General features: G+C 45.4%; 1 protein-coding gene across 1 annotated transcript; it reads left to right on the top strand.

The window, feature by feature from the left end:
• Positions 1-6,886: 6,886 nt before the first annotated feature.
• Positions 6,887-9,034, top strand: LOC148790825 (uncharacterized). The gene is made up of 3 exons (XM_088890852.1): positions 6,887-7,862; positions 7,937-8,343; positions 8,420-9,034. Exons 1-3 carry the CDS (start codon positions 7,055-7,057, stop codon positions 8,990-8,992), a joined length of 1,788 nt encoding a protein of 595 aa, XP_088746978.1. The 5' UTR covers positions 6,887-7,054; the 3' UTR covers positions 8,993-9,034.
• The last annotated feature ends 4,443 nt before the right edge of the window (positions 9,035-13,477 follow it).

The following is a 13,477-nucleotide window of genomic DNA, read 5'->3' as shown; positions in this document are numbered from 1 at the left end:
GATTGGATTGTTTGGGTTGATCTAGGTTTATCTGTTTATATTTTTTAAAGGTGCGGAGTTGATTTCCTAGTTTAACCTTGGTTCGTTTCAGTTAGTAAAGGGAGTTTATTGTTCTAATAAGTTTTATTACTTTTTATATATTTGACTGTTTGTTGGTTGGTTGGCCAGGGCATGGTTAGTATTGAATAATGTGTAGTTGGTTCTACCTTGGGTTGGCAAGAGTCTATTTCCCGGGATTTAAAAAATGGGCTTGATTTATGTTAGCGATATTCGATGTGTACCAAATGGTTTTATCTATGTTGGGTTTGATTCATTTCTATCAGTATAGGTTCGTTTGAATGTGAGTTATCTAAAATTGTCCGCATATTGTTCCATTTTTATTGATTTTAATTTAGCCTTAGGTCAGGTCGGTATGGTTAGTCTTAGATTGTATGGATTGATTTCAGCTACGTTTTGGTTTGATGGCTTCCTTTTGAAAATGTCTTGATAGATTTGGTTGGATTTTGTTAAATAAAGTGGACTATTTCTTCCCATGCTTCTGTTATATCGGTTACTGAATGACAGATTCAAACAACCTTACATGGTTGTGTTGGTTCGAATTTTGGTTGGCTGTGCTGGGTTTGGATTGTGCACCGCTGTAACGGGTTCTGTTGTTAGAATTTTTTTAAGATGTTGAGAGTCATAATTGTTTATAATTTTCAAAACCAATAACGTATTATCTCTTTGGGTTTTTGAAGACTCTTCTGACTGAGTAATCGTAAGTTATAAGAATAATAAACGATTCGGAAAACAAAAACTTCATTTTTTGGTTTTTAGAAGTTTAGTTTGTTTGTTTTGCACAAAGACGTCTATTCGATTTGTGGAGAGTACATTGAATCAGTTCCTATAGGTTCTGTTTTGGCACTTATAATTCGTAGTGAGTAGATTTAGCTTCTCTAAATTTGTTGGGTTCATCTAAGTTAAAACAGTGACTTTGGGGTTTTAATATACTTGGTTCTCTTGTTGGTTGTTATTATGTCAAGTTTTCACGTCGTGCTTTTTTATCGTTCTTTAAACGGTTTTGTTTGGATTTATCCCCGTTTGTTGTCTTTGTTTTAATTTGAGTAGGTCAAGTTTAACTTTTTGATGGACTTGAGTTGATTTTCCAGCTTCTCTAATTAGGTTAGGTTTGTTCAACTTAAAATAATTAGATTATCCAGCCAGTTGTGTAAGTTATGTGGGTTTGTTTAAGTTAGATTAGTGAGGTTAGAGTTATAGAAATCTCTCTTCTTATAGGTTAAATTGATTATGTCATGTATTTTCTTCAAAATGTTTTAGATTATTTAGACGGGATTATTTGGCTTGATTTAATTTTGCTTTGCTTAGGTCTGGTTATATTTTTTAAAGGTGTTGAGTTGATTTCCTAGCTTATCTAGGTATGCTGGGTTCGTTTGAGTTAGTAAAGGGAGTTTATTGTTTTAATAAGTTTTGTTAGTGTGTATAGATTTGACTGATGATTGGTTGGTTGGTTTCCTTTGTGTAGGAAACCTCTCCTTACGCATATGCACGCAAACCCAATCTCCAGGTTCAAAAACAACCTTCAAACGCCTTTTATTATCTTGCTTAGCATATTGCTCATTCTTCCTTTCAATGTTAGCCCGATCCTTGGCATGTAAATCCTTCACAAAAACTGCATTTTTCTTACCATCAAGATTAGCATGCTCATTAGTAGGCAAAGGTAAAATATCCAGAGGAGTTAAAGGATTAAAGTCATAAACAACTTCAAAAGGTGAAAAAGAAGTAGTAGAATGAACAGACCTGTTATATGCAAACTCAATATGTGGAAAACAGTTTTTCCACTGCCTTAAGTTCTTTTGAATGATAGCACGCAATAAAGTAGTAAGTAATGCGTACCTCCTACATAATGCATCAACAACGACATTTTTCTTTCCATGTTGTACCTGATCACATATGAAAACATTTATATGAACTCCAGCCACTTAGCATGCCTTTTATTAAGCTTACCTTGGGATTTCAAGAACTTTAAGCTCTCATGATCAGAATGAATGATGAATTCCCTTGGCCACAAATAATACTGCCATGTTTGAAGAGTCCTCACTAATGCATAAAGTTCATTGTCATAAGTAGGATAATTCAAGCTGCCCCACTTAGCTTTTCACTAAAATAAGCAATTTGTTTGAAATCTTGCATCAAAACAGCCCCTATTCCAATTCTAGATGCATCACATTCTACCTCAAAACCGTTATCAAAGTTAGGCAAACACAACAAATGTGCATTAGTTAGTATATCTTTCAAAATTTCAAAAGCTCGATCATGCATTTCATCCCACTTAAAAACAACATTATTTTTAACAAGTTCATTCAAAGGTGCAGCAATAGAACTAAAATCCTTAACAAACCTTTGATAAAAACTTGCTAAACCATGAAAACTTACCTCGTTCACATTCTTAGGTGTAGGCCAGTCCCGTATTGCCTTTACCTTCTCTTCATCAACACTAATACCTTGCGAACTAACAATAAATCCAAGAAAACACAACAGATTCCATGCAAAACGTGCACTTCTTAAGATTAGCATACAATTGGTGCTCTCTTAACACACAAAAAACAACATGCAAGTGTTTCACATGTTCATCCAATTTTTTGCTATAAACTAATAATATCATCAAAATAAACTACCACAAATTTCCCTATGAAAGCACGCAAGACATGATTCATTAACCTCATGAATGTACTAGGTGCATTAGTTAAACCAAAAGGCATTACTAACCAGTCATACAATCCATATTTAGTTTTAAATGTTGTCTTCCATTCATCCCCTCTTTCATGCGAATTTGATAATAGCCATTCTTTAAATCAATTTTAGAGAACAAACAAGAGCCATGCAATTCATCAAACATATCATAGGAATAGGATGTCTATACTTAACAGTTATTTTGTTAATGGCTCGGCAGTCCACACACATACGCCATGTTCCATCTTTCTTTTGGACTAAGATGACAGGAACCGAACATGGGCTAAGAAAACTTCAAAAGGAAGCAAAAGACATGCAAAAGAAATCACTAGAATACACAAAATAGCCTTGCGCAATTGAACCTGAATAGAATAAATATGAAGCACAAAATTAAATTAATGTAGACACACGAATCCTTATTTGATAAGGATTAGTACCAAGTAAGACAACTGTTTAAAGAAAAGAAATCCCAGCTCGAGAAGGATTATACAACTGGCTTTTGAATTAGTTAACTAGTCAAACCCAAAATGGAAAAGAAGAACTCGTTATGACTTATAGGAATATGATCTTGCAATTCAAGAAATCCCATTTATGTTGGGAAAAATGATTATATTGGACTTGTGGAGAGTACCTGGAGAGTACCTTGAATCTGTTTCTATAGGTTCTGTTTTCGCACTTATAATTCGCAGTGAGTAGATTTAGCTTCTCTATATTTGTTGGGTTCATCTATGTTAAAACAGTGACTTTAGGGTTTTAATATGCTAGGTTCTCTTGTTGGTTGTTGTGATTATGTCAAATTTTCACGTCGTGCTTTTCACTTGTTCTTTAAAAGGGTTTGTTTGGATTGATCCACGTTTATTGTCTTTGTTTGGATTTAAGCAGGTCAAATTTAACTTTTTGATGCACTTGAGTTTTATTTTCCAGTTTCTCTCTAATTATGTTAGGTTTGTTTAACTTAGAATAATTAGATTATCCAGCCAGTTGTATAAGATATGTTGGTTTGTTTAAGTTAGATTAACGAGGATAGAGTTGTAGAAATCTCTGTTGTTATAGGTTAAATTGATTATGTCATGTTTTTTCTTTGAAATGTTTAAGATTTCTTAGATGGGATTGTTTGGGTTGATCTAGGTTTATTCGTTTAATTTTGCTTTGCGTAGGTCTGTTTATATTTTATAAAGGAGTTGAGTTGATTTCCTAACTTACCTGGGTATGCTGGGTTCGTTTCAGTTAGTAAATGGAGTTTATTGTTCTAATAATTTTTATTAGTGTGTATAGATTTGACTGAAGGTTCGTTGGTTGGCCCGGGCTTGGTTAGTATTGGATAATATGTAGTTGGTTCTACCTAGGGTTGGCAAGACTCTGTTTCCCGAGATTTGAAAAATGGAATTGATTTACATTAGATATATTCGATGTCTACCAAATGGTTTTATCTATGTTGAGTTTGATTCGTTTCTATTAGGATAGGTTCGTTTGAATGTGAGTTATCTAAAATTGTTTGCTTCTTGTTCTGGTTTTGTTGACTTTAATTTTGCTTCAGGTCAGCTCAATTTGGATAGTCTTGGATTCTTTGGATTGATTTCAGCTACGCTTTGATTTGATGCTTCTTTCTGTCAATGTCTTGATAGATTTGGATGGATTTGATTAAATAAAGTGGATTATTTCTTCCCAGGCTTCTGTTATATTGGTTACTGAATGACAGATTCAGACAACAATGTATGGTTGTGTTGGTTCGAATTTTGTTTGGCCGTGTTGTGTTTGGTTTGTGCTCCGTTGTAACGGATTATGTTTGTGAGAATTTTTTTTAAAATGTTGAGAGTCATATTGGTTTATAATTTTCAAAACCAATAACGTATTATCTCTTAGGGTTTTTCAAGACTATTCTAACTGAGTAATCATAAGTTATCATAATAATAAATGTTTTAAAAAACGAAACCTCATTTTTTGGTTTTTAGAAATCTAGTGAGCTTGTTTGTCACAAAGACGTATATTCGACTTGTGGAGAGTACCTTGAATCTGTTCCTATAGGTTCTATTTTAGCACTTATAATTTGCACCGAGTAGATTTAGTTTCTCTAGATTTGTTGGGTTCATCTAAGTTAATATAGTGACTTTAGGGTTTTAATATGTTTGGTTCTCTTGTTGGATGTTGTGATTACGTCAAGTTTTCATGTCGTGCTTTTTTCTCGTTCTTTAAAAGGGTTAGTTTGGATTGATCCACGTTTATTGTCTTTGTTTTGATTTCTGCAGGTCAGGTTTAAATTTTTGATGCACTTGAGTTGATTTTCCAGCTTCTCTAATTATGTTAGGATTGTTTAACATAGAATAATAAATTATCCAGCCAGTTGTAGAAGTTATGTTGGTTTGTTTAAGTTAGATTAGTGAGGTTAGAGTGGTAGAAATCTCTGTTCTTATAGGTTAAATTGATTATGTCATGTTTTTTTTCAAAATGTTTTTGATTTCTTAGACGAGATTGTTTGGGCTGATCTATGTTTATTTGTTTAATTTTGCTTTGTGTAGGTCTATGTATATTTTTTTAAATGTTTTGAGTTGATTTCCTAGCTTATCTAGGTATCTTGGGTTCGTTTCATTTGGTAAAGGGAGTTTATGGTTGTTGATGATGCGCAATCCGGCCGGTCTTAGCTGTCAGCGATCTTACCTCTGAACCGAGTAGTAGAGAACCTGAAACGGAGGAGATGAGGAAGCTCCGGGGAGAATCCGGTGTAAAGGCTCCGAAGCTTAAGTTAGAACCCTTCAAAGGCAAGATAACAAGATAGCGCAAAGTTTGCATACCACCTCTTTGGGGGTGGAGAGCCTTTTATACCACCTCGCGCACTCACTCCTAGACTCCTGTCAGGTCGGGATTGAGTATTTCCGTGCTTCTGCCAGTTCGGGCGTCATCGCCTCTGCTGGGGCAAAATCGCCACTGCTCCTTTTGTCGGATCCGTCTCTGTAACTGGAGGCAGTGGTGACAGGTGACGGTGGCAGGTGGCTGTTTGAAATGCGACCGTCAAGCGTCAGATCCCAAGTCAGTCAGGTGCGCCGCCCCTGGATATGGACTCCTTCGGTGTCAGGTACGGCGCGGTTCATCCAGTTCAATGCTCCGGAAGCGAAGCTTGGAGCGGTGTGTGAGGCGAAGTCTCGAGTTCGGATAAGGGGGGGCCCCGAACTGTCATAAGACGAGCCAGTTCGGGTCTCTACATTGTGTGACTCAGGGTCAAAGGGAGAGTTCGGGCTCCTTGCAAGGAGTTCGACCACTAAGTAGGGAGTTCGGGCACCCTGTAGAGAGTTCGATCACTAAGTAGGGAGTTCGGGCTCCTCGCAGGGAGTTCGACCACTAAGTAGGGAGTTCGGGCACCCTGCAGGGAGTTTGATCACTAAGTAGGGAGTTCGGGCACCTTGCAGAGAGTTCGATTACTAAGTAGGGAGTTTGGGCACCTTGCAGGGAGTTCGACCACTAAGTAGGGAGCTCGGGCCCCTTGCTAGGGAGTTTGAGCTCTAAGTAGGGAGTTCGGGCCTGCTGGTCCCTTCCCTTTGGCATTTGTACCCTCGGTACGCTGACTTAACTGCTGAGCTACTTGCCTTTTTTGCCACGTGCCGTGATTTGCGAGGTCGGCCCAAATCTTCCTTCATCAATTGCCCCCCACTCCTCGTGCTAAGGGTCTTGCCCTGGCGCGGGGAGTTCGCAAGGTGTCAGGTAGATTTGTCCTGCACTTTGAATCTTGGTTCTGCTGGCGCGAGGTGCGTTGTCAGGGTTTCTTGGGTTTCTTCGAGTGTCCACTTATGCGGGAAGCGTGTCGGCCTGTCTAAATGTTGATAGATGTGGCGGCGCGTGCGTTTGTTTCGAAATTTCAAAAAAAGCGCGCCACTTGGGGGCGCGAAAGCAGGCATTTTTTCAAATTTAAAAAAGACGTGCCGCTGCCGTTTTTTCTGAGGAGACGTGCGTTGGCGTTCCGTCAGTTTCGAAAAGATGTGCGCTGGTGCTGTCAGTTTCAGAAAGACGTGCGTCGGCGCTGTCAGTTTCAGAAAGACGTGCACCAATCACGTCTCGGTCTCGGGGGACGCGCGGTCAGGGCGGCCGTAGGCCGTCGGATTGGCTTTGATCTAAGTCGTTGCCTTTTGGTCACTGTGAGCATAAATAGCGGGGGGGGGGGGACCCCGGTTGTTGTCGCTTTTGTATTTCTCTCGAACTCGCGTCTGAGTTTCAACTCGCATCCAGTTCGCATCCGGGTTTTTTCAGTTCGCGCTCAAGGTCTTCCGTTCGTCCGCGCTCCTATGGTCTATAGCTTTTGTCCGGGTGAATACTTTCCTGGGTCTCGTCACTCCCAATGTCTAGCTCGAATGGCTCAGATAGTCATTTCAGCGGGTCTGATGTAGGTTCTACGAACCAAGTTGCATCCCCCGATAGCCTTAGCAAGCCGGAGGTAGAGCTCGAGGAAGAGTTCGAGCCTATAGGTCGTGGCGCTTTGGGTAGTTTGGCGTCCACCTCTCGCCGGGGTTGGATGTTAGACAAGTTCGGCCCTTCGACCATGATGCCCGAGGGGCTCCAATCCCTCATTACTTACTATAACTTGCCCGGGGAGTATGCTTATTTTATACCTTCGGGTGGCTTTCCTTGGGAACACGGTCCTGATGAGATCGTAATATTCCGGGAGCAGCTCACCGCGGGGCTGCGATTGCCTTTCCACCCCCTCTTCGTCGAAGTCTTGAACCACTTCGGCGTGACAGTCGGCCAGCTTCACCCGAATTCCATTCGCAACTTGGTGGGGACAATCTCCCTTTTCTGTGATGAGAGCTTTCCGTTGGACTTGGAGATTTTTTCTTCAACCTGGATGCTTAAGAAGCAAGCGGGTCCTCTCCCCGGGCGCAGGCGGGCTTACTACCTGTCTCCTTGCCCGGATTTTAAGCTTTTACACGAGCTCCCCAACAAGGTCCCAACAAGGAAGCGGGACTATTTCGGGGTGCGAAGTGTGCTGGGGTGGCCTTTTCAGACCGGGTGGGGGATGGCCGCTCCTGACTCCGGGGTTACGCTTGACAAGGAGACGGCGAAGGGCCTCCGGCAATGGGCGCGGCTTGGGCTGAAGTGTGAACAGTATCTGACGGAGGCCAAGGTCATTGCGGCCGGCCTGAGCTCGGGTAAGTTCTTCACTTAGTGACTCTTATCTTGCTGTCTTTCTTGCTTTTTACTGATGGCGAACTTCTTTACGTAGGTGTGATGGATTCACGAGGGACCCGGGGTGGGCACTTGTTTCAAGGCATGAAGAGGAGAAAGTGGGTTGCCAAGCGAACTCGCGCCGAGGTGCCGGGCTACCAGCCAGAAGATCCGCCCAGGGGGCCCGAGATGGTCCCTCCGATGCAGGAGCCGGCGGGGGGCCCTTATGCTGAGACTACATACACAGGGGCTCCTACATACTCTGGGGCTCCTGCTTACTCTGGGTCTGCTCATACGCGAGCTGGGCCCTCGGGCTCGGGGGCCCCGGGGGATTTCAGGAGTGTGTTGACGCCGACCCATGCTCTTCAAAAGAGCAAAGAGGCTATCTTCCCCGAGGAGGTCGCGGCGTGGACTGATCTCCCTTTGCATCAAGTGGCCTGCCGTGCTGTTACCCATGCCATGGTGGTAAGTGTTTTCCTTTTTTAGAGCTCTTTGGCTTTTGTTTTGTTGGTTCTTTTGATCATTCGGTCTCTTTTGGTAGGTGAATTCTTCTATTCACGCTTTAGCGGCTCAGGTGGAGAGGAGCTCGAGGCAGGCACGAGCTGCCGAAGAGGCTCGTCGCGCTGCCGAGGAGGCTGCTCGTGCTGCTGAGGCTGCTGCTCATGCTGCTGAAGAGACTGCTCGTTTTTCACGGATCAGGCAGGCGAGGTCTCAGAGAGATGCCAAGGCCATGGGAGTGGTGGTGAAGCACATGGCGGACTTGAGGCTGGATCTGCAGCATCAAGTCGAGTATCTTCAGGAGGATATCAGGGAGAGGACGCAGATCTTTTCTCAAGGTATCGAAGATGCCAAGAAGAAGGCCGTCGATGAGTACATTGCTTCGTCGGGCTTTGATGATCTGATGGTGGATTCATATAGGAGGGGTTTTAAACTAAGCCGGTGGATGATCCGGAATATGTACCCCGAGCTTGATGTTAGCGCCATATCCACTTCGCGCATAACTCAGGAGATGGCTAATGCTGCTAACGCCAAGCCAGACTCTGAGGGCGAGGCGGGGCCTTCGGGTTTTGTTGAAGTGCCTTCTGATGATGAAGAAATAGCTCCGGGCTTGTAAATTTTTTTTTTTTTTTTATGTACTACCCTACTTTTGGAATGGAAGGATTTGTTTAAGTGCTGGTTATTCTCTCCCGAATTGAGCATATTTGCCGAACTACATGTATTTGCCGAACTGACTATACGTCTGGTTTGTTTTCTGCCTATTACCGCACTCGGGCGGACTGTTTTCTTTGCTTGCTTGTGCCAAGATTCCTTCGTTAGCTCGGCATCCTAGCCCGTAGGCTTTGGTGGTGATTTTATCCACTTTGCTTGGCAGTCTATAGGTAGTATCACTTTAGGTTGACAATGTTCCTTGCTCGGGGTACTTGTTTCCCCTCTAGGGTTTCAAGCTCGTATGCCCCCCCGAGTGCTTTCTTTACTCTGTAGTGTCCTTCCCAATTTGGTCCAAGTTTCCCTACGCCGGGTTCAGGTACCATGACCTTACGGAGAACCAGGTCGCCGACGCGGAAGTTCCTCTTCTTTACTCGCACGTTATAGTACCGAGCTACCTTTTGCTGGTTGGCCGCAGTTCAGATGTGCGCGAGGTCTCTCACCTCGTCCAGTAGGTCAAGGTTGGTGCGTAACTCGTCTTCCTTTGTCTGCTCGTCGTATGCTTCTAGTCGCAGCGTAGGTACTTCGATTTCCGCCGGGATTACCGCCTCGGTGCCGTAGGTGAGGTTAAAGGGGGTCTCTCCTGTGGCGGTTTTTTCCATGGTTCGGTGAGCCCATAGAACACTTGGTAGCTCGTCCGCCCACAACCCTTTAGCTCGGTCTAGTCGTGCTTTCAGTCCGCGGAGGATGGTTCTGTTCATTACTTCTGTTTGGCCATTTGCCTGCGGGTGTGCGACCGACATGAAGTTTTGACTAATTCCCATACTTTGGCACCATTCTTGGAACTTGATATCCTCGAACTGTTTGCCGTTATTGGAGATCAGTACCCGAGGTAGCCTGAAGCGACATACTAGGTTCTTCAAAAAGAAGTTCTGTATGTTTCGGGCTGTAACTGTTGCCAGAGGTTTAGTTTCTATCCACTTTGTGAAGTAATCTACTGCCACCACTAGGAATTTTCTCCCGCCTGTCGTTGGTGGGAATGGCTCCAGAAGGTCAATGCCCCATTGGGCGAAGGGCCATGGACTGGTGAGGTATTTGAGGTTGGCAGCGGGCTGATGGTGGATATTGGCATGCTTCTGACACTTGTCACATTTTCTAACAAGCTCGATGGCCTCTGTCCTCATCGTTGGCCAGTAGTATCCTTGTCGAAGTGCTTTTTGAGCGAGGGCTCTGCCCCCCAGGTGTCCGCCGCACAAGCCTTCATGAGTGTCGCGGAGTACGAGCTCGACTTCGGCAGGGCGCAAGCATCGCAGGTAGGGGAGCGTGTAGGATCGTCGGTACAACCGTTCGTCTATTATGAGGTATTTGGCTACCTGGCGCTGCACCCTCTTAGCTGCGTTGCGGTCCACGGGGAGGGTTCCGTCTAGCAGGAAGCTCGCGAGTGGGTCGATCCAGCTCGGCTCTGCTTCAGAGACGGGAGCGACCTCTTCTGCCCCACCGAGAATGCTGGGCCGAGGTAAGTCCTCTACGTACATGGTTCTCATGGCGTTGTGGCTCGTGCTGGCTAGTCGGGACAGGGCATCGGCCTCAGTGTTCTCTGACCTCGGGATTTGCTTGATGAAGTGTGACTGGAAGTTGAGCAGGGCCTCCTTTACTTTTGCCAAGTATGCAATCATTGTGAGCTCGTGTGCTTCGTATTCGCCTGTAACTTGGTTGACCACGAGCTGGGAATCACTACAGATAACTACGTGCTTTGCTCCGACCTTGTGCGCTAGGTTCAGCCCGGCTATCAGTGCCTCGTACTCCGCCTCGTTGTTGGATGCCGCGAACTCAAAGCGTAGTGCGTATTCCAACTTTGTTCCGCTCGGGCCGCGTAGCACTATTCCAGCCCCGCTGCCCTGCTGGTTCGAGGAGCCATCTACGTGAAGGATCTAGGGCTCCTCATCCCAGTTCGCGCTTGGTCTAACCAGGAGAGATGCTACACTGGCTGCTACTTCACGGGGTTCAGACTCGATTGGCTTGGGAACTCTGAGCTCGCCCGAACTGGGGATCTTGGGCTCGACCGGCTCAGGGGCTTCGAGGCTAAATGTGCATTCGGCGATAAAATCTGCTAAGGCTTGGGCCTTAATAGCAGTTCTTGGCTTGTACTGGAGGTCGTACTCGCTGAGTTCGATGGCCCATTTCGTCAATCGACCGGAAACCTCGGGTTTGAGTAAAACTTGTCTCAGAGGTTTGTCGGTCAGGACGATGACGGTGTGAGCCTGGAAGTATGCTAGCTTTTCTATCTGCGGGTATCTTGTCTCTGCTTCCTGCAAAATTTTACTAACATAATATATGGGTCGCTGGACCCGGTCTGTTTCCTTTATTAGTACCGAACTGACCACCTCGTCGCTTGCCGAGAGGTACAGTTCTAAGACCTCACCCTCCTCGGGCCGGGCTAAGGTTGGCACACTGGCGAGGTAACCTTTTAGCTCGTCAAACGCGAGCTGGCAGTCTTGGGTCCACTCGAACCCTTTGCCTTTGATTGCTTTGAAGAAAGGTAGGCAACGGTCTACTGACTTGGACATGAAGCGGCTTAGAGCGGCTATGCGGCCGTTTAGCCTCTGAACTTCTTTTACTTTCCGAGGTGGTCTCATATCTAGGATGGCTTTTATCTTGTCCGGGTTGGCCTCAATACCGCGCCGATTGACAATGTAGCCTAGGAATTTGCCCGAGGTGACGCCAAAGACACATTTGTTGGGGTTCAATGTCATGCTAAACTGACGCAGGATTTGGAAGACAGAATCTAAGTCATGTATTAATTCTTGTGAAAACTGTGTCTTGACGACCATGTCATCTACATAACATTCTATCTTCATGCCAATCAAGGGCTGAAACAGCCTATTTACAAGTCTTTGGAAGGTTGCCCCGGCATTTTTTAATCCGAAGGGCATGACCTTGTAACAGTACAGGCCGAACTCGGTTATGAAGCTGGTTTTTTCCTCATCGGACTGGTCCATCCGGATTTGGTTGTAGCCTGAGTAGGCTTCCAAGAAGCTTAGCAACTCATGTCCCGAGGTCGCGTCCACTAGGCGGTCAATTCTGGGGAGGGGGAAGCAATCTTTCGGGCAAGCTTGGTTCAGGTCGGTGTAGTCGATGCACATGCACCACTTGTCATTCGCCTTTTTTACCAGCACAGGGTTGGCCACCCAGCTCGGGTAATGGACTTCCCTTTTGAAGTCTGCTGCGATGAGCTTCTCGACCTCCTCGTCGACCGCCCTCCAGCGTTCTAGGGCTAAGTTGCGTTTCTTCTCTCTAACGGGTCTGACTACAGGGTCAGTGTTAAGTTTGTGAGTTATAAGGCCAGGGTCAATACTGGGCATGTCGGCCGCGGACCATGCAAAAATATCTAAATTTTGAAGTAAAAATCTCACCAGTTCGGTTTGTAGGGGTTCTTCGACGGAAGCACCGATATGGAGTGTGCGAGCTGGGTCTGTAGTCGAAGTCGGGATTGCGACTGTTTCCTCTGTGGGCGAAGCTCGTTCCTCGCCTTGCTCCGCAGGCCGCTCCAGTTCGAGGTCGTTGGCTGCCTTGGTTTTTCCCTTCAGGGCAGCAACATAACACTTGCGGGACTCGAGCTGGTCGCCCTGCGCTACCCCCACACCGAAGTCCGTAGGGAACTTCATGGCCAAATAGTAGGTGGAGACCACTGCCCGTAGGATATGCGTGATCGGCCGCCCTATTATGGCATTGTATGGGGAGGGGGTCGCGACCACTAGGAAATCATGGTTGAGTCTAACCGCGCAAGGCCATGTGCCGACTTCCACAGGTATTGTTATTTTTCCGAGGGCCTGACTTCCTCTCCGCTGAAACCCACCAGGGGAGTGTTCGCGGGCTTCAGTTCGCTCCTCTGTAGCTGTAGCTGGTCAAATGCTGATTTAAAGAGGATGTCCGCCGAGCTGCCCAAATCTACGAGTACGCGTCTGACCTCGAAGTCGCTGATCCTAAGTTTAATGACAAGCGTGTCATCGTGGGGGTAGTGGACCCCTCGCGCGTCGTCCTTCGTGAAGAAGATTGGTTCTTCGGTCTTTGGTCTCTTTGGGGGGTTCCGTTCCTCGAGGGCCGCTTCGCAAACTAAAGTTTGAGCTGCTGCCGAGGTACATCCTGCTACCACCGAACCTCCCACAATTACATGGATGGTTCCCCGAACTGGCCTCTCTTCCGGAGGCTGTCGCTGCAACGGTTCAGCAGGTCTACTGCTAGATTCGGGGGCATCCTTTTCGTGTTCCCCTGGCCAACCTGCCTTATTGTTATTATGGTTGTGCTGTACAAAGTTTCTCAAGTATCCACGACGGATGAGCCCTCTATCTCGTCCCGGAGATTATTACATTGCTCGGTGCTATGACCATGGTCTCTATGGAAACTACAATACAAATTCTTATTTCTTTCGTTTGGATTTCCCTTTAGGCGAGGT

The sequence above is a fragment of the Nelumbo nucifera genome, chromosome 6 (assembly GCF_055504915.1).
Source record: "Nelumbo nucifera cultivar China Antique chromosome 6, China Antique-T2T, whole genome shotgun sequence".
Taxonomy (NCBI): Eukaryota; Viridiplantae; Streptophyta; class Magnoliopsida; order Proteales; family Nelumbonaceae; genus Nelumbo; species Nelumbo nucifera.
The sequence above is the reverse complement of the archived record's forward strand: the minus strand, read 5'-3'. Positions and strand labels throughout refer to the sequence as shown.

Bases quoted from the DNA above. Each gene is read 5' to 3' on its own strand.
- LOC148790825 (XM_088890852.1), top strand. From the start codon at position 7,055: ATGTCTAGCTCGAATGGCTCAGATAGTCATTTCAGCGGGTCTGATGTA. The intron at 7,863-7,936 runs GTAAGTTCTTCA...TTCTTTACGTAG, and splicing joins TGCGGCCGGCCTGAGCTCGG to GTGTGATGGATTCACGAGGG. The intron at 8,344-8,419 runs GTAAGTGTTTTC...CTCTTTTGGTAG, and splicing joins CTGTTACCCATGCCATGGTG to GTGAATTCTTCTATTCACGC.